The sequence below is a fragment of the Plectropomus leopardus genome, chromosome 21 (assembly GCF_008729295.1).
Source record: "Plectropomus leopardus isolate mb chromosome 21, YSFRI_Pleo_2.0, whole genome shotgun sequence".
NCBI lineage: Eukaryota > Metazoa > Chordata > Actinopteri > Perciformes > Serranidae > Plectropomus > Plectropomus leopardus.
Window position 1 is genome coordinate 5101168 of NC_056483.1, and position 20501 is coordinate 5121668.

General features: G+C 41.5%; 2 protein-coding genes across 2 annotated transcripts in view; one reads left to right on the forward strand and one right to left on the reverse strand.

Moving 5' to 3' along the window:
* The first annotated feature begins 4761 nt into the window (after nt 1-4761).
* Nucleotides 4762-20501, forward strand: part of zgc:111976 (uncharacterized protein LOC553663 homolog) — a 34789-nt gene continuing 19049 nt past the window's right edge. Inside the window, exon 1 of the mRNA XM_042510209.1 lies at nt 4762-4823. The gene's annotated coding sequence lies outside the window, so the exon portion shown is untranslated. The remainder of the gene's footprint in view (nt 4824-20501) is intronic.
* Nucleotides 6602-19051, reverse strand: cdk13 (cyclin-dependent kinase 13). The gene is made up of 14 exons (XM_042510205.1): nt 17033-19051; nt 15317-15889; nt 15067-15225; nt 14835-14974; nt 14346-14516; nt 14061-14250; nt 13897-13953; nt 13684-13785; nt 13500-13577; nt 11370-11486; nt 11160-11291; nt 10878-11074; nt 8924-9424; nt 6602-8112 (listed from the first exon to the last, which is right to left on the reverse strand). The coding sequence occupies exons 1-14, from the start codon at nt 18172-18174 to the stop codon at nt 7412-7414; spliced, it is 4260 nt and encodes a 1419-aa protein (XP_042366139.1). The 5' UTR covers nt 18175-19051; the 3' UTR covers nt 6602-7411.

The window sequence follows — 20501 nt, forward strand, 5'->3', positions numbered from 1 at the left end:
GCAAACAGCTCTCATCCCAAACATAAAACAACTATGTCCACGCTGCAGAAGTGTTTGTCTGTTTGAATCTCAGCGCAGTCAAACTTTTTGAACAAACGCCTCCTCTAACAGCTCTCAGCTCTGATGTGCCCTTCGAAAACAAGTCTGAGTGTGAAGACAGTCGGCGCAGATTGGCAGGGCCAGATTTCACTTTCATAATGACTTACTAGAGCCTGACCTTACATGTCAAAGGTAAGGTGTGGTGTGAAGCTGAGCATGACATTTATGGGTCATATCTGCTGTAAATGATCGGAGCGCCCTTTGTCTACATGGTCGGAGTTAATGGGGATGTCAGGGAGAAGGTGAGGCCACGTCTCACAGCTGAGGAGAGGAAACAAAAAGAGGGATATGTGGCAAAGAAATACATTTGTGTGGGTAATTTGCAACTTGGACATGACTATTGACAGAAATTGACACAGAGATCAAATACGTGACATTTTCGTTATGTGATTGGCCGTCCCTGCCACCGTGTGTGACAACAACACAATAAAGGTCAGCGCAGCGTAACCTTTGGACAGAGTGTCACCTTGCTGCTGAGCACACAGACCCGACACAGCAGCGGGATGCAAAAGCTGCCCTTTAAACACTCCATCACGATTGATCAGCTCTGAAGCCTTTCCTCTCCTCATTCAGAGAATATTAGGTAAATCACTATCTCTGAAATTACACAGTTTCATGCAGACGCTTTAAAAAGAAACCAGTCATTAAGGGAGATTAACACCCTGTAATGTCGAGTTAATGCTTGGTATTCTACCTTAAATAATATGCAGCAGGCGTAATTACTGACACCACGAAAGTTTTTGCTGTGCATGCATGTGGAAGAATGCATTGTTTCACCGCCACTACTTTTAGAGTTCACATTTTAATTAACTTTGAACGCAGCCTGGGAGGAAATTGCTCAGAAAGAAACAAAAAAAAATGTAAACAAAACATTATCTAAAAAAAAAAAATGTCAGCTTCGTGCATTTTCTTTCTCTTTCGTGTTTCACTCGCACACAAAGAAAACAGGGTTTGACCAGTGGCCATTAAACAGCCATTAGTTCAGCTGACTCACCTCTTCAAGGAGCAGCGTGGCCCAAGGCACGGCGACGCGCCGCAGGTCACATTATGGTTCAGTTACTGCAAAATCTCAAAGGTTAATTCAAAGTCAGCACATTAGTTCTTCAATAAATCATCCTTAACTCCTAATTATTTTTCCACTGTCCACAGAGCGCACAGAGAGCCTCATCCTGTCCTCAAGCCACCTTGGAATACAGTAATGAGTTAACAAGCTCGAGTCCAGGTAAGTCTCTGATTAGCCAGATATGATAAGCTTGTGGATGGATCATGGTGGAAATTGGCTGTCGTCCATTTTCAACAAGAGCCAGCAGCTAAAGAAGTTGAAGAAAGCCCCCCTCCCCCCTCCACACACACACACACACACACGTACAGATGAGAATAAAATTGAGTCTGTCATCTCTTCTTGTCAAACATCACTATTAATAGTCATGTGTCCATATTTATTGGCTTTGGTTCAAGGCTGAAAGGTGTGCACTGGTCAGAACTTTAAGTTTTTCTCCTTTTATGAAACTGATGGACTGCGATGCTTCTGATTTCCTCTCCAGTCCTTTAGCACCACAGTGTGCCTCAACTGGGCAGTGCAGTTAGAGTGTGTTAGTGAATGCACTGTGTGTTAATGTTAAGTGTGTGTGGCATTTTGCTGATGCTCATGTTTTTCAGAGGCTTAAGGTTAGGCACATAGTTAGTGATTTAATCTAGACAATTTAAGGCCTTTTATAAGTAGATTGATACAAATGTGTGTGCTTGTGTGTGATGTTTTTGTTTAGCTTTTTTGTTTTTTCTCTTCTTTGAGAATTTTCCTGTCAGTGTGGTTGTGGTGTGCCCCACATTTATCCCCATCCTAAATTCATCCTATCTGCATTTGCTATGCTAGGATTCTCCTTAAACACAATGCATGGATACAAAAGTGATCCCTCTCAGCTTTACCTTATGACCCAATAACAGTGCGCTCATAGTTTCTTTAAAGTAAAATGAAAAGGAAAGTAACGGATGGAAGAAAAGCTTTGTTGAGACATGGATTGGTACATTTACCTGAGTGATTTTAACATGTTGTCCTACCATATAAATAAATAAAACAGATGAGTAAATCCCCCCGCAAGTGACTTTTGAAGCCTTTACACATCTTAGAAAAGGCAGATGCTAAGAAGTGGCTAAATGAAACTTCAGAGTTAACACAGCTTTACAGCCCTCCTGCGGTTTGCTTAACATTAGCTTTTTACTTATAGCATTTATGCTTCAAAAAAACAAATTAAAAAAACAACAACTAATCATTTGTGAAGTTTATTGCACCAAAGGTGGCCACTGTTGCCAGGTAGATTAGGACACAGCCCCTGCAGACGAGACCAGGGAAACCCCGCCAGCTAACTGAGTGACAGAGTGACACCTGTTGTCAGTTTTTCCTCATATCTTCTCCTTTTCCTGCTGAAAAGGTATAATAGTATCATAAACATGTGTTTGCCACAGAGTTTATTTTCTACAATAATCCACAATCCAAGGGAAAAAGATAATTGGCGTTTTGTCGAGGGAGCCAGGGCAATTAAAAAACATCTTGTTGGCTGTTAATTCTAAACTAAGCTAACCAACTGGTAGCACTAACTTCATATTTACCCAATAAACATGAGAGTAGTATCTTATTATCTAACTCTCAAAAGGACCAGCTAGAAAAAAAGTGAATTAATGAGTATATTTCCTTTAGTTGGAACAAGCAGAGACAGAAATGCACTGCATATGTAATGTTTACGACTATAATAAATGCAATTTTAAACTTAAAATCTTCTTTTAAAGGGGTTTAAGAATTAAAATACTGTTTTCTATCTTGGTTTTTCAAGAAAAAATCCTTTTCTTTGTTCCCTGACAGGAAGTCATGACTGGGTAATTGGCAATTAGCTCACCTGCACGCTGCATCTGTGTTTGGTGTGTTTGGCTTTTGAAGACGGCTGTGCTGAAATGTTTGGAGCTTGTTTTCAACTCATTTGACTTTAACTCTCTCCTGGGAAACATTTTGGACCAACATTGGGATAAAAAGGAAAGCGTGGTGAGTTTCACTGGATTTGTTCTTTCGTTTAAATATTACCACAATGGCAAAATAAGGTCTAAAAGCAGGTAAAGCAACGTCCTAATTTAGATGCTGTTGAGACTGGAGGCCCAAAGTCACATCTGTTTTCTCCCTAATTGTGACATCATGACAAACATTTTAGAAATATAGCCAAATTTAAGTGTGCGTCTGTGATCCAACATAGCTCTCCTTTCTCACTCCCGGCCCCGTCTTCTCATCTCCTCTCCAAATTGTAACTCACTGTTGTTTCAATCAATCACACAAAAATATGATGCTGCCAGTCTCCACTGAAGGTGGCGTAAATTTTCAGCAATCCATCATCCACGCCGTATTAATCACAGACTAGCTGCCATCCACGTCCCGAATTAGCTTTGCAGAACAGAACCCCTCTGAGATAATCACTTTTTCATCACTAGCAATGTGTCGGGTGGAAAATTCAGATGTGGATATGACGGGTAAAACAAAGGACAGATGTGTGTGTCTTTGTCCAACTGCATGTACATTATCATTCAGTGGACAATGCTTCTGCCATTTGTGGAAGTATGGTGTGTGCATTAAGGTTTTCATAAATCCATAATTTGGTCGATTAGGAATCCGTTAATGTGTATTTGCATAAAAAATTTCTTTATTTGAATATTTTCTCGTATAAGAATTCAGCATCAAGGAGTCTTGATGTTGTTGAGCTTTAAAATAGTGATTCAGTTTTATGAGAAAGGGCTTAAAGGGTAAATTCACATTTTTTTGAAGTGGGGTTGTATGAGGTACATATCCATAGAAAGTGTATTAAAAACAGTAGATGTTAGTCGGCATGCCCACAGTTTGGTGAAGCCAGCAGGAGTTCGACATTGAGGCCAAAAAAAATCTGCTTTGGATGGGGGCCAGCAACTAAAAGCATTTTAGCTGCCTAAAAAAAGTCCCAGTTTAAGTGTACGCTGAGAGCTTTACCTTAATATCACACTGATTTCTAACTGGAAAATTAAGCTATTAAATCTCTCTTTACAGAGCCAGACTCCATTGAGAAAAACAGTAATTTAAGCTCGCTAAACACAGGAGCTGCTGGGCCACTGCTGCCCTGATTAGTTATTTTATTTGTGTTTTTTTGTGACTTTGGCCTGTAAATACGGTAGTTCAGATTCACCAAAGTAACACAACTAGAAAACAAAACTAGCTGATCGAGGCAGCAGTAAACCATTAGCTCCTGTGTTCAGCAAACTAAAATGACTGTTTTTCTCTGTGGAGTCTGGTGGCTTTAACGGGAGCAATGATGGGGATCTAAAGCAGCTCCCCTGTTGAAATGCGCTCTCTGATAGAAAGGTAAAACGGTGAAAATACGGTGTGCACTTAAAGTGTTATTGATGTTTTCAGATGGGACTTTTTTAGTTGGCTAAAATATGTTTTGTTGCTGATCCATCCACAGCAGTACATTGGTCAGCTCCTGTGTCAGACTCCAGCCTGCTTCTCCAAACTGGGGACATACGACACCACTATTGACCCCATACAGCCCCACAACATCTAGCCCTGTAACATTTACTTTTTTTGCATTTTTTTATCCTATTTGATATTTATCTGTACTAACGAGATTTTACTTGTATCTAGGTTTGAGGAGTGACCAACATTTTGAATTATTCCATCTGGATTGACATCTCTCTGAAGATATACTGCATATTTGGTAAGTTTATCCTCAGTTTCAAGCTTCATAAGCATGTGCTGTGTGTCTGATATTCTCTATGGGGAAACAGTTTGGGGAAGATCATTTCATTTCAACATCATGTGCAAGGAAACAGTTTCTTTTTTTAAAAAAAAAAAAAAAAAAAGCTGATTTTACTCAATAGCAGCACTTTACTTGATAAAGGTGAACATGGCAAAAAAGAAAGGTCTCCTGACATCCAGAAAAATCCATATCAAAGTTGGCATTAAGCCGGAGCATTCAGGATGACTGGTTTATGGTCTCTGCCAAACAGTTTTCCATTAAGGTTAAAGGGTTAAAGTGCTTGAGGATGGAGTCCACTGGGAGCTGTCAGTTATTGGAACATTTTCTTTCTCCCCGACAGTTGCGCCGCTCTGTATCTGTACTCAAGGTTGTGTATTAGTTGTCTGAAACGTGATGTGTGCTGCTATCTCCTCAGCCATGTCTCCCTTGATAAAAGGTCTCAGCAGTGCTAACGTGGCACTTTCTTTAGAGGCGAGGGGTTTTCATGCTACAAATACAGCCCCAAAACATGTCTATTTGCATTATACTGAGTCACTCAAGGAGCTTGTCATTTTGTGAATGGTGTATGAAGTGTCAAGATTTAGCCGCAGTGAAGTCACGGCTGCCTGCTAAGGTCTGCTGGTTTTGAGTGAAACTTACAAGCGAGTACAGTGGCCCATAGTCGCAGCGCTGAATGTAAATCTGCAGCACAGACACAGTATCTGTAGCAGCGAGCGCTCACTGCAGGTTAGTGAGGTAGGTGGTATTTGACATGACACTGCCATCCAGTGGCGTGATCTGTGAAGTCGCCACATCCTCTACTGCTCATTTAAATACCAGTGCAGGGCCAGTTTGAACACATGACTGTTCAGAGTGGGCCTGTGGTTTTGCTGCTTGCAGCTTCCTGCAGAACTGCTCATACAGACAACTTCACTCTGCGCGTCTTTGGGTCCTGAGCAACAGCTATAGATTCATTCTGAAAGATATTTAATCATATTACTATTCTAACTCATCGTACCCCAAAATAACTCACTTAAAAATGTGCAACTCAATAGTTAAGGCCCACTACTTTCTACTTCAGAGGAAAAAACTGTACATTTACTTGGCAAAGACTTGTTATTGAAGATGTTGCAGATTCAGATTTTAGTCACAAAATAAAACAGTTAAACCATGATGCAATATTGTTCATTAAGCCAGTGGTTCCCAGTCTTTTCTTCAACCCTTTGAAATCAGAGCAAATTGGCTTGTTTATATATATAAATATTTTAAATGGGGAAATAGCAATAAGCAACTTAACAATAATGCAATAAACTATCCAGTATTATAGAATTTAATGCTCCACCATGAACTGACATTAATTAAATGTATTAATTCAATATATATGTAAATTGTTCTGGTAATGCTTCTCTTTCACTTTGCAAAAAATAGTAAAGTAAAAAAGGAGTTCAACAGTGCTGTACTAATAGTTTCACTTGAATTAGTTAAGCTTTAAAAAAGGTTTCAGTACTTCTTCCACTGCCCAAGCCAACAACCTTCCCCCCACATCACTAAATCCACCCCTATAAAAAAAACTGGTCACAGGTACTTGCGGTCAGAAAAACAGTGAAATAACTTAGCTCTTAATTTCCAAATAGGCTTATTAGTCGCTTGCTTTAACATAACCAGCGGGTTTGTAAAGTAGAGCATGAAGCAGAAGTATTTTGCCAGCAGTTACGTTGTTGGTGCTATTGTAATAAGTAATTAAACGGACAATGATACATTGTTGGCGTTTCTTTAATAAACATTTGCCAAAGGAGGAGGGAGGGGGACAAAATCATTTTAGTACAAAAAAAAGACAGTTTTTGAACTTGGGTTACGTGTTTTGCTCATGATTTTACAACATCTATTGGCAAAAAGGCATGTGGAATTTAAAGTGAAAACAGCCTTTCTCCACCAAGATCAGATCAGATTTGCTGCAGTCGTCCAAGTGCTACCAGTCTGTGTGAAACTAACAGTTCCTCAAATAGCTCCCTGTGCTGATACCTACGCCATCAACCCAATCAACTGCGCCATCATTGTTTCAACGTAATCATGGCCGTAATAAAAAGGAGGACACTACATTACTGGTCATGTTCCTAATTGTGCAGATAAAGCACACCATCCTTTTCCTTTCATAGCTAAAATAGTTTCCGCCTACTTCAGTCAGTAGTGCAAAACATTAATACTAGTCTGCCCTGGAGCAATTACAGAAAGGCTAAGGTAGAGATTTAAAATTGTACCCGGCCTGATAAATGTACACTCAAAAAAGGTAAAAGTTTAATTTAAAAGACAGCAGAATAGATTACAAAAAAATAGGAAAATGGTATGAGCAAGAAAAGCTCCTCCTGTGTTATTCGGCTGTCCTTCTGCAACGTACTCCACATTCCAGACTGAGGAGGAATACAATGCCTTACACAGATTTAAGTTATTACAAACTGAGTGTGCATCTCCAGATCCCTCTGGTCTGGCCTGAGAGGCTTCAGGCTCAAAGTCGAGTCCGCCAGCCTTTTGTCCATTGTCACAAACCGCCGTTTCCTATTTCCAGTCTTTCAGAAAGGCAGGCCTCGTCCTCTGATTGTTGCTGTTGAGTTCACGTGTGGGACAAAGCCGAGGGGTAGTGGTGGAGCCCCGACTTGGGAAGGGGAACCCCAGGGTTGTCCTGGAGCTTGGATGGGTGGGGGAGGAGGTACGCCGTCCTTTCTAACCATGGCGTGGTTGTACAGGTGGATGGCGCCGGGGTTTGGCTGTCCCTCCACAGGTAAGGGGCTGTGATTGTACTTAAAACGGTGGTCCTTGTCCCCAGTGAACACCATGCTGCTGGGGCCGGTAGCTCCGGCGCCTGGTGGGAAGGGGTCTGGGTGGGCCGGGGCCAGAACGCCTGCAGCAGACGAGGAGCTGGCAGCCTGGCCGGGTCCGCTAAACACTTCTCTTAGAGCGTGAGGTGGCAGGCCTCCGCCTAACATGTGACCCATGTAGCCGTCCCCGTAGCCTGCAGGGGTGAAGGGTGGAGGAGGGGGGTGGCTGTAGTCTCCGCCGTATCCAGGCCCCTCTGCGGTGGGGAGGGGTGGGTAGTCTGGCTCTGGGGGTCTACCGCCATCACCTCCACCTGCAGACGCAATAGGTGGAGCGTGGCCAGTTTTGGGTTCAGGTGGCGGCTGCCGGTAGTCCAGGTCGGCATGTGGAGGTGGCTCTGGAGGTTCAGGTGGTCTCTGGTCTGGGGGCAAAATGGAAACTCCGCCTACTTCAGACACTGAAAGACAGAAATAACAACATTAGTAATGGGTTCAAACACGTTTTAACAAATAAATTTCCATGACTTTGAGGCAAATTTTCAAGACCAAACATTTTCTGAAACAACCACTGGTCTTCATTACTGGTTCTTTTTCCATTACTAAATAATAGCTTATATTATTTGAAAAATAATAAATTCATAATGAGACTAGAACTGAATAGTTAAATATAACTAAGGGACTGTACGTTATTTATGAGAGGGGAGGTGGTGATGCAAAAAAGGGGAGGCATGTCAAATTTTTTAAGGCATGGGGAGGGAATCATGTTTTTTATTTTGGCATTAGGGGGGGTGGCAGACAAATCGAAAAGTCTGTATTCTGTATTTATTTTACCAATTTTTAAAGAAATCATGGCAAAAAAAATGCCAAGGCATGGTTTCTGACACTAATTATAATGACCAGAAACTGTAAAACTGAAATTATCATTAGATTTTTTTTCCATTTGTGTTGGTTCTTGAACACATAATGTGTTTGAGACAAAATTGTCAATTCAAATCATCAGAGACCTTCAGCTTATGGAGATTGCTTCAAGTTGAGCAGCTGGGTTTTTTTTCTGTGTAGTGTACTTTTGGGACATTTTGGTCCCCATATTTCACTGCAGAGTGAGTTCAGAGGGATAGAGGGACCGCACTGTAAGGTGAAGAATATAGTTTTTCAAAACTTTTCCAGGTTTTTCATGACCGTACGGGCCCTGTAGTAGGTGTAAGAATAAAGGGATATTCTTCTTTATGATCAGCTGTCTCACTGAAAAGATTAAACAGAAAGAGTCACCTGGAGAGACTGGGCTGGGCTCTGGAGGCTGTTTGACCTCTGAAGGCAGAGGCTGCCCCCCTGGTGCTCCTCCTGCAGGGTTTGTACTCTCCGCCCCCTCTCCACCATCACTCAGCTCCTGTCTCTGCGCCTGCTGCGCCTGGAGGAGCTGGGCCAGCAGCATCGTCATGGCTGTCTGCGTAGCAGCTGCGGCCTCTCCTTCTGGAATACCCGTCGGTGCAGCCATGGGGGGTGAGGGAGGTTTGGGCATCGGGGGTGTGCGGGGCACGCCAGCAGGAGCAGCGGGCTGGGGAGGCTTTGCAGGCGTAGGTTGAGGCGGAGGCTCAGCTGGGTCAGAGGGAGCCAGGGCTTTGGAGAGCTGCTGTAACGTTTCCTGATTGACTTTTGTGCCCATGGACTGGACGAACTGGGCCGTGCTGGCTGAACTTTTGGGCTGGCCGAGGAAGTTCAGGAGGACGGCCAACTGCTCCTGGGTTAACTGGGAGTTTGGACCCTTTGGGTCTATGGGAAGACAGAAGATTTTCATTAAGAGATGCATTCTTAACCTTGGGAGCACATTTGAGATGAAATATTCTGAACTCTGCGTTAATATACCAGCCTTTTCTGGAGCTTTAGAGGGTGTATGAGAGTTGACTGAAAACTGAACTGAATATCTCTGTGGCTGCAGTTACATACAGCCAAAATGAAATCATTCTGTTCACATGGACGCTGAATAAAGTGATCAGATAGGTTGTGCGTTTACATGCCCCAAAGCATTTAATCAGAATCTAAAGTTTTTGACTTGCTTACAGGGGTTTTGCCCGATGTGAAGCATTTAGTCTGCTGGAAATACACCAGCAGCAGAAGTTTCTTCCAGTTTTATTGAGAAAATTCAATTCTTCAATACTTTATTAATCACATGACGTGGTTCCACCTTATTATACCATTTAGTTGTAAGTAACACAAGTTTAACCCAGGTTATTTTTTGAAGCTGCAAAAGACAATTGTCCCCTAAACCAACGTTCTCCATGTGCAGGCTACTGTTACTGGTAGTCAAAAGACTACTGTTATGTTCACTCCATGTTGTAACCTGTAAAAACAACGTTACATAGGACTGCCGTTTTGAAATTAAAGCACACACTTATTAATCAGAGCACTTGCATGAGAACATTGCATTAGCAGAGCGCTGAATATTTTTTTTAATTTTTGAATGGATTTGTCAAAATCAGCAGGGACTGACTTGTAGAAACAGCTGTTGCAGCATTTCATGTGCGAGCATGCATCCCCTATGTTACGTAATATTACTCCCACATGGGGCAAACATGCACAGAAAGAATGTATTTATTTGAATCAAGAGGAAACACTTTGTGTGCACTGTGGGCCAGTCTCTTGAGGTACTGAGTCTCTGACTGGTGTACTTAGGCATTTTTATTGTGATTGTGCTATTATTCTGATTATGAGTGGAATGTGAGAGTCCATGTAAATGCACATATTGAGTCACAATAGTTTTAGAGACCTTTTAATGCCAATTAAAACCACATCTACAATCACTCTGCTACATTAAATGAAAGAAAAATGAAACAACGTCAGACGACAAGTCTGCTGATTCATCACTAGAACAAGAACAGACAGAATCGTATGTGTGGAAAAAAAACTATGCAGTGTTGTAAAGAAGGGCTGACTAAATAACCATGGTTCAGTGTGTTGTTCAGAGGATATGCAGATTAACTAAGTTATTAAGTTGTTTCTCGGCTGCTGAGATGGCTCTGGAGTATCGACTCCAGCCCGAGAGACAAGTGTCTTCCCCTGTGCTTTGGGATTTGGTTGTTTTTTAGTTGAATTATATTCAGTGTTCTAGAAAATCCACTGTTCAAAAGACAAGTTTGTTTTGTTAACATAGTCTGAGTAATCAAGATTATGATTTTTGTCACCATTGAGCAGCCCCAGCGCAAATACAAACAGTAGTTAGACTCACCCAGCAGCGCAGACGCAGCCGCATTCTGAGCTTTAACTCCTCCAGGAGCGGGGAAGCCCTGGGGAGTGTTACTGCGGCTGTCGTCAAGGCCCAGCTCTTTCCGGGGCGCCTTAGGGGCTGCCACTTCTTCTGGCATCTGCTTCTGTCGTCGACGTTTCTTACTCCAAAGCTCGTGACAGTCCTGCCACAGCGGAAGACTGGAGAGATGGAAACAGTTAACAATGTAATCCTTGTAATAAGACGCAGGATAAACATGTTGATGCAACATGAAGCAAAACATACTCTGGCGGGGGCATCTTGTCTGGGTCCACGTCTTTGAGGAACTCGCTGCCTAACGCTTGTTCAGCTGTACAGCGTTTGCTGGGGTCCAAGTTTAGCATGTGGTCAAACAGGTCCAGGGCTGATGGAGGGATGCTGGACAACAACGCAAGATTTTAGTATGATCCTGCTAATCTTCAAATATTCTATTAGGGGCCATAAACATTCACTTACAAAGCATACTCCTCTCGTAACCGTCTCCTGTACTGTTTCTTTGGTTTCATGGTGTTGAAGAAGGGAAGTTTTATGACATCTGGCCAGACAGCCGGGCAGGGGCTGCCACATATTCGACTGAAAGACAGGAATAAATTTGTTAAAGCTGAACGCAGCAATGTGTGTACATAACAGGCAATAGTGGCTTCCTACATATCTCAGAACTACTTAATGACAACACCCAGAGAACTGGCCTGACTTGATTTTTAAATTTCCTATATAGCATACTGTTGCACCTTGCACAGTGATTAACAAAGTGAGGATGTAAATGAGAGAACAAGTACAAACTTAACAGCTGGTTCGTTGTACAGCTGTTTTTTTCAAATTCTCAGGCTTCCTACAGCTTAAGGCAAGTTAGATTTATGACTTGGGAAATGTGTGGCGTTTTTTGGCGATTTTCTGGGCGATTTTGTGTTCCTCTGCATGTGGGATTCCACTGTCTTGATTCTAGTCAAAGTCTAACAAACTTTTTGCATAAAATACACCAGTATCTAGTCTAGTATAATTTTTTTATTAACAGATGTTAACAATTATTTTGAGATTTTTTTTTTTATTTTACAAAGCAACTAGGGCTGAAGCTATCGATATTTTAGTAATCAAGTGTTCTACCGATTAATCCATTAATTAATTCTGTTTGCCCATTTCTTTTTCCTTTCTTGTAATTTGGCAAACCGTGCTATCAAATCAAGTGCTCTATTTTGCACATGGATGTATGATTTTGAGGCGTCTTCTACACATGTTGTCCAAAGTGTAAATGCATGTTGCCATAGTAATATCCACCTGTGTGAAACACAAGACACTGTATATAGTTATATAGATTAAATAAAGCTTCAATTTGGATAATTAACATTTAAGATTTTCATTTACAGTGTCTCAAGGAATCATTTCTGCCCTAAATTCAACATCAATACAAAATGATTTTTAAAAATCCAACTTCTTGTTTCTTTACATTTTTAAGACTTTTGAAACATTGATTTTAGATATTTTAATACCAAATAATGCCTAATTTTTAGATGAATGAATATAATGTCTTTTAAAACTTTATAAGGATCCATAGGAACCCGGTTTTTTGCCATGGTTTGTTTAAAAAAATAAATCTGTAATCGTTCAGGTTTTCCCCCAGCAGAGGCGGACTGCCCTCACTCAATTAATCACCACCTCCACCTTTCCACAGCCATGAAAAAACAAGTGAGGCCTGTTAATCAAAACACATCTGTGGTTGTGTAGCTTTATGGTTGATTAAGACGATCAGTGGAAAAGATGAATATCGTTTTCTCTTCCTGTGTTAGATAAGCTGAAACCTTTTCTCAGTCTGACTCAAGACGGTGCAGCGATCAGTGGGAACCAGTCAAAAGTTCAAAACTGATGCTGTGGTAATGCAAAAGATAAAGTGAAATGCAAAAGCTAGTGCAACAGTGGCCCATTTTATCATCATGCAATGAGGTTACGTGCTGTGGCATAAGCTGTACAATCTCGGGTCGTAAGTCAGTTTGGTGTTTATAGATGCTGAATAATCGTCTTCACCGTAGAAAATTTTAGTATATTTGTGGCGAGATGCGCAAAAAGTTGTGAATATTTACAAAAATGCAGCAGCTATCATAAACTTTGTGATGGAGTCAGCCAGTTTTGACCACAGACATTCATAGATGTAGAAACGTGCTGTGAAAGCATGTTGATTTTTAATCAAAGAAATAAATAAATACTGAAGATACCAAGTAAGCAAACAAGCAGATATAGCAGGCATATATTTTAGTGAACGACACTTGCATGCCGCTCTTCTGTGCCTGAGACTGGTTATGCATACATTTTTTTTTTTGATCGTAAGGTTATGATAAAAAATCGTGTGTTTGGGAAGTACTGAACATATGACTGGATAAATGAGATTTGGTTGATACGGCACGAGTTCTGTGAGAGACTGTAAACGGATGTTTTGATATAGTTATGCTGTTGTTAAACCACAGTCCCTTATGACCATTTCCTCTGTTTATGATTCTTTGTGCAACATTGAGGCGTGCCAAATAAACACATTTTTCTTCCCTAATTTAACAGGGTGCGTAAATAATATTAAGTATTTCTTTAGTCTAAGCTTACCTGATAAGCTCTAACTGGGCAAGCTCCTGATTAGCTTGAAAAATTGGTCTCTTTGTGAACAGTTCTCCCAGAATGCATCTGTCAGAAAAAAATAAGATAAAATTCATCAATTATGACTGACTCGACAAGTAATCAAGTAACGCACAATAAGTGAACCTCTAATCAATGTCAGTCGTGCTCTTACCCGCAGCTCCACACATCAATAGCCGGCGTGTACCTCTCTTCTCCCAGAAGCAACTCTGGGGGACGGTACCATAGTGTAATCACTTTATTGGTGTATGGACGACTGAAAACCAGAACAAAAGACAAGAGCATTATTACACGAGTGAAAATAATTATTAAGGTGGGACAGCTTGACAGGTATGGGGTATATCTACCAATAACATAGGAGACTCACCTCTCTTCAGAGTTATACAGCCGAGCCAGACCAAAGTCTGCAAGCTTTATTTGACCCCTGAATAGGAGGAGGGAAAAACAAATTAAATGTCAAGAAAAAAGAAGTTTACAATAATACATATGAGCTGTTCATTCTGTTTGAGTGTAAAAACACTGAGGACTCACTTGTTATTTAGCAGAATATTGGAGCACTTGATGTCTCTGTGCAGAAAGTTCTTCTTGTGGCAGTAATCGAGGCCCTCCAGCAGCTGTCGCATAAAAGACTTAATGTGGCTCTCGTTGAAATGGACCAAGCCAGACTCGAGCAAACCCATCAAGTCGTGGTCCATATATTCAAATACAAGGTAGAAAGCACCTGAGATGAGAAGATAAAGATTAAGTCGTTAAAAAGATCACGTTGACGTTGTGTGGTAGAGTCAGAGAGCCACTATGAGTAAAAACATAACGCACCTTTATCATTTTTGAAATCGAGAGCATCCTCTTTGTCCGTGACGATCTCCTTCATGTTGATGATACTCTTGTGGTTGAGTTGTCGCAAAATCTTAATTTCTCTGATGGCTGTGATTGGGAAGCCCTCTTTTTCATTGTCCAGTCGAACTTTCTTCAAAGCCACCATTTCAGCTGTAAAACAGAAGAAAGAACAGTGTGTCAGAAACTTCATCATGAGCTCGTCTCAACCTAAATTGATTATTTTTCATGACCTCTTGTATTGCCATTAGGGATGTCAAGTGAACTGATTCTTTTACCATCTCAATGCCAAAATTCAGAAAACATGACAGTACTCGTTTTTCTCTAGTACCATGGTTACCGGGCTGAAATTTATATTTTTCTTATGCTACAAATGCCAAGAGAGGAGTATCTATTCTGCATTGAGAACTGCTCCATGTTTACATTGTTGACGAGGAGTTACGAGTGAACTTATAGTTTTACAACACTCACCAGTGTCTTTGTCTTTAGCTTTGTACACCTGACCGTAGGTGCCTTCCCCTGTGATTCCAATGATCTCAAACTTGTCCACGCAGCGTTTGCCCCAATCTATCTCAGTTTCCTTAATCTCACCATATCTTGGGCCACAGATTCTGAAAACGACAGGGAAATATTTGCAAAGTGAATACACAGCAAACAATAGAGTAAGAAGAAACGATAAAGCACGAAATGCTGTGTGACATACTTGGGTCTTCGGCGAAGTGTTTGGGACTTTTTGTCGTCAGGTGGGCTGTGCGGGGAAGACGTGCCACCAGGAAGTTCAGGGGGGAGAGGCAAGTCGGTAAGAAGCTGACGGGCCTTTCTCTCTGACCTTTTCTTCCCTGAGAGCAAGCTGTCCTTCAAGCTGATGGTAGGAAAACACAGCAGATAGAGAGACAGAGTGTGAAAGTCTTGACATTCAAGACTATCAATCAAAATAGGTCACAACAACACACCTTTCTCCTTTATCCATGTGCTCCAGAACTGTTTGGGGCAATGGTAGGGATGACAGCGTAGAGATGAGTGAACCGGTGGCTCGTTCCCTGTCTTTGCTCTGTCCAGATGCTGGTGTTTTCCTTTTGTCCCGATGTACAGTCGTAGAGTCGTCTTTCCCCTTTCCGTCTTTGTCTCTGCTGGTCTGGGGCTCAGTGGTCCTCTTGGGCGGCCTGTCCGTGGGGGACTGAGGCTGGCTCGATGTGGGAGTTCTGGGACCTTTCTCGGGTTGCGGTGGGGAGGGAGGGCGGCCCTTTCTGGATGTGTGATTGGGCTTGGGGCTCGGTTGGTGAGCAGATGAGGGACCCTTGGTTGGAGTAGATGTGTTGCTGGAGTTCTTGGCTTTGGCAGCTGCTTCTGCAGCTTTAGCCTTTTTCTGCTTACTGAGTTCAGCAGCGAGGCTGGTTTTGAAGGTGAGGGTGCTTGGTGAGAGGCTGGAGGGGCGACTGCGTGAGCGGGAGTGGCGGTGACGGCTGCGAGAACGTGAATGTCTAGAGGATGAATATGGGCTTCTGCTACGAGACCTAGCAGAGCGCCTGGAGAGAAAATGACATGGACACTTCTTAAGATTTTGTTTCAAATTTACAAACTTCATCTGACCTTTTTAAAAATATAGTGGGTACCTAAATATTAGGGATGTCCCTTTTGGATCTGAAGGATCACTATTGGGCCTGATCTACACATTTTTCAACTGACTGAGATTGGTTATTTTGAGCATGCTCCTCCTTTCCTTACATCTGCTGTCACCTAAGCATCTTAAATAGAGTGCACATTTTGCACCATTTATTCAGGTTTTATTGTAATCCTGCTACTCCAATAAGGAGAAACTGACATTTTATGTTCATCTTACGCTGCCACACCACTTCAAGTGAAATTCAAATTTTTGCTGTTCATTTTTAGTAAACTAGCTAACTATAATGCTGTAATAAGCAGGACTGTCACTGATTGTCATTTGTTGTGACTGGAAATGTTGAAATAAGCTACAACGCTATTCTGAAGTAAAACTGTGATGATATTGCTCGTTTATAGTGGTCTGTACTTTTAGTATAATGCTATACTAAGTGGATTTGAAAGCAATTTGTGAAGACACATTTTAGTTTATTTTGTTGAAAAAACAAATGCTGTACTACGTGGAATTATGATGAGAGTCATATAAAAATATTTTCAGTTTGTTTACTTTGTAATTTTGTAAAAATAAAAAACTTAGTAACTGTTTGAATGCAGACAATGCAGCTGTATTATCCAGGTAAATACAAGTATGGGATCGGGACTCCGTATGAGCAGATACTTAATATAAAATGACTTGGATCAGGGGCAAAAAACTTGATTGTGACGTCCCTAAATTAAGTTATTACACCAATGTTGCATGCAGAACTTCTCTCAGTTAATAGACAACCTGGTCAAAGGTTATCGGAAAGGCATAGGCGCACCAGCAAATATTGACAGGAAATATTTAGGCCTCGATAAACACAAATGTTGCAGCTATGCCTTCGTTTGGGTTGCACAATAATTTAAAACCTACAAAATCTACAACCACTGTTGTGGTGAATCAATGTCTGACGAGTCATAAAAATTCACACATAAGTCGCAGTTATCAAATCTGAAGCAGAGCTTGCTTACACTGGAGCCAACAACTGAAGCACTCATCATACTGCCTGAGCTGCTTTCTTAGAACTCACCTGACATCTGGACTTGGGCTCAGGGACTTCCTGTATGGACTTCTTGATCTCCTGCGGTTTCCATAAGGACTTGATCCAAACTCTCCTTGTTCATACGGACTGTGTCGACCATAACTTGGGGATCTGCGCCAGTTTGCTGGGCTCACAGGTGATCGCTTCCTTTTGTTGCTGGAGTATGAACTGGGTGACTTTGGCATACCATATGCCCCATACCCATCTACATCCCGGCTGTAGTATGCAGAACTGGGAGAGAGTCTTTTGCTCCCATAAGTTGGACTTCGTCTTGATATTAGCTGGTTATAACCACCAGGAGACTGGTAGCTATATGAATATGCTGTCCCATAGGGACTTTCTGCTTTGAAACCAGGACTTCTCCTGTATGCCCTGAGGTCTTCACGGTCATCTCTGTAAGATTGAGGAGCATCTCTGTATGCAGACGGGGTCTCTTTGTCAGATCTAGTTTTACTCCTGTGCCTTTTCGAATCCTTTTTATCTGCAGATTGTAAGGACTGAGATGTCCTCTTACCGTTTCTGTCACTGCTCCTTGTAGTGTCTCTGTGATTTTTAGAGCCACCAAGGCTACCTCCACTCCTGGCTTTTGAGGGGTCCCTCTCTCGGCTCTGGTGCTCCTTTTTCCTGCCTGGCTCCTTCTCCAGCTTGCTCCTCTCAGATGGTCCTCTTGTTTGTTCGTCTTTGCTGATGCACACCGCCTCCCGGCCTCTCGGGTGGCTTCTGTCTGGGGATGCTGGTCCATTATATTCACCAAAGTCAACATCGCTGAGTCGGTCCACTGATAGCCTGTCAGCACTGGGGTCAAGTTTAGGAGAGGGGCTCCCAGAAAATCGCTCCGACTGGGAGCTCACGTCATCATACTCTACCAATGTCCGAAGTTCAGCGTCTCTATCAAAAGTGCCTTTTCGGTCATTGTCAGGGTCCCCTATTGTACCGATATGCCACAAATCTCTCCCCTTGGCCTGTCTGCGTTTCTTTCTCCTGGAAGCCGATGATCGCCTCTTCTCACGGTGTCTGTCTCGCTGAGCAGCACCGCTCCCCGGTTTACTCCGCCTGTCCTGCCTGTTAGCATTTCTCTGAGCAGAGGGGCTCCGTCCCCGACCGTCGCGAAGCACCTCTGAATTAGGCATTTATCTACAAAATAAATGCTACACCCACGTTGAGAATAACCTTAATATTATTTACTTTGCCTATGTTCCTTGTGTCGTGGAACAAAACATTGGGCTAGCTGTGTAACAGGCTAGTGAGCTAACGTTACAGCGAATTCACAATTAAGACAGCTAGCTAGCAAGCTAACTCACAAGATTAGCATTACAAAGCTAGCTCGTTTCAAGAAAATATAAGACACCAGACGGTTAATTCATGACACTTGGTGCCTGTAGATTCCGTCACATAAAATGAACAATGTGGTTACTTAGTCACTCGGCAGCCAACCATTGTACTCCAGGACGGAAATCTCCCAGATTTGCTAGTCGGTTTAGCCAGCTAGCCTCCGAAGCTAACTGTGTCCAGCTAGACATTCCATTTCATGGTCACAGGCCCAAAGCCCCTCTAAATTTATAATCCAGCTCTTCTGAAATGTTGGAGATCGTGCGAGCGTGTAAATCCATTAACCGAATAGTGTTAAAGTGGACGTAAAAAAACTCCGTCTCCTTCTCACAAACTTCTTCTCTCCTTCCATCACACTCCAATGTGCAACAAGGAAGTGAATAGCACGCGAGTTGGCTGGATAGCCGCCGCTAGCTAGCCAACTAGCCGCTAGCGCGTTAGCCAGCTAGCTTTCTTTTCTCTTTGAGTTCAATGCAACTATAGTCCAGATGCAGTCCAACAATGCTGTCCAAAAACACGTCTTCTTCCACGGATCCCGCCGGGTGGTTGCTCCCTCTTAGCACCGCATGGTCCAAGATTGGCAGACGTGTTTCCGGGCAAAATGGCTCCACAATTTTTCTTGAATTTATTTCAAAATATTGTAACTTTGTTCGCAATGTGGCTAACGGTACAACTCGCCAGGGCCCAGACAGCTTTCAAACTACAGGCCTGGTGCGTCGCTGCGAGCCAATGGTAGCCGCGTGCGTAATCCAGATCAGCGGTTACGTCACCGCCAAGGGGAACCCCTACTTTCAAAATATAAGGCAAAATAAACACTCAAAATCATTACTTACTACTTCATTAAGTCTTCTTTGTCATGAAACACATACTAGACATACTTTAAACTGACACTGTCTATTTAAACCCTACATACTGTGTATAGCTATTACATAAAGGCATATGTACCACTAATATTTTTATATATATATCATTATTTTTATTGCTTATAAAAATACCACTCATCTTTTGAATTTTTCTTTTAAATATAAAGTATGCAATTCAAATTTTGTGTAAAGTACCACAAAACTTAAATTAATAACCTGGGCTATAATTTGCTTAAAATCGCTGACCTAAACAGGCTTGTGCTTAGGACAGGCATCTATATGGGACAGGCTTTTTAATTCCTTTCACACAAAAACTGTTTTTCAGCAAAGATGAGAAAAGCTGTTTATTTATTTAACCCTTTGAAGGCAAGGCAAGGCAAGTTTATTTGTATAGCACATTTCAGCAACAAGGCAATTCAAGGTGCTTCACACAGAGATGAAATAAGATGAAGTACATATTAAAAAATAATAAATAGCCCAACTGATCTTCAATAGGTCATCCTGGGCCCTTTAAATCTTATTTAACTAAAAGAATAAGAATATTCACATCCGAATATATAGTACCAAAAGTAAAGTACTCATTGTGCAGAAAGGTCCATTTCAGAATAATGTTATCATTCATGTGTGCATTACTTTAATGCTACAGCTGATAAAAGTGGTTCCACTACTTCATTATTAAAACATAACATATTATTGAATTATGATTTGTATTGATAATTGTATTCAACAAAGCAACTAATTAAATAACTACAGTATTATAAAGGTGCAATATTGGCTTCCAATATGCAGTGGAGTAGAAGTATAAAGTTACATAAAACTGAAATGAAAGTAAAATACAAATACCTCAAAATTAAACTGAAGTACAGTACTTGAGTAAATATAGCTACATTCCACCGTTAGCACAATTTATATTGTTTACAACTTATAGAGACACTTGTCTTGTGCATAGGCATTTTTTGCATTGTTGGTCATTTGCTGTTTTTATATATAGCCTATATATTTATACATAACCAATTTTCATGTACATAATAGTCCTGTTTGTTACCTTCCTATGCCCAGGTTTGTTGTTCTTGTTCATAGCTGTTTATATCTGTGTAAGTACATTGAGAGCAATGCAAAAACCGGAGTAAACATTCTTGTATGTGCGCTCATACGTGGCCAAAAAGCAGATTCTGATTCAGATTTAATAATGGGCTTTCCAGATGGTAACTTTGATTAAGTTTCAGATTTGTATCTTTCATAGGACTCACAAAAATCAAACACTC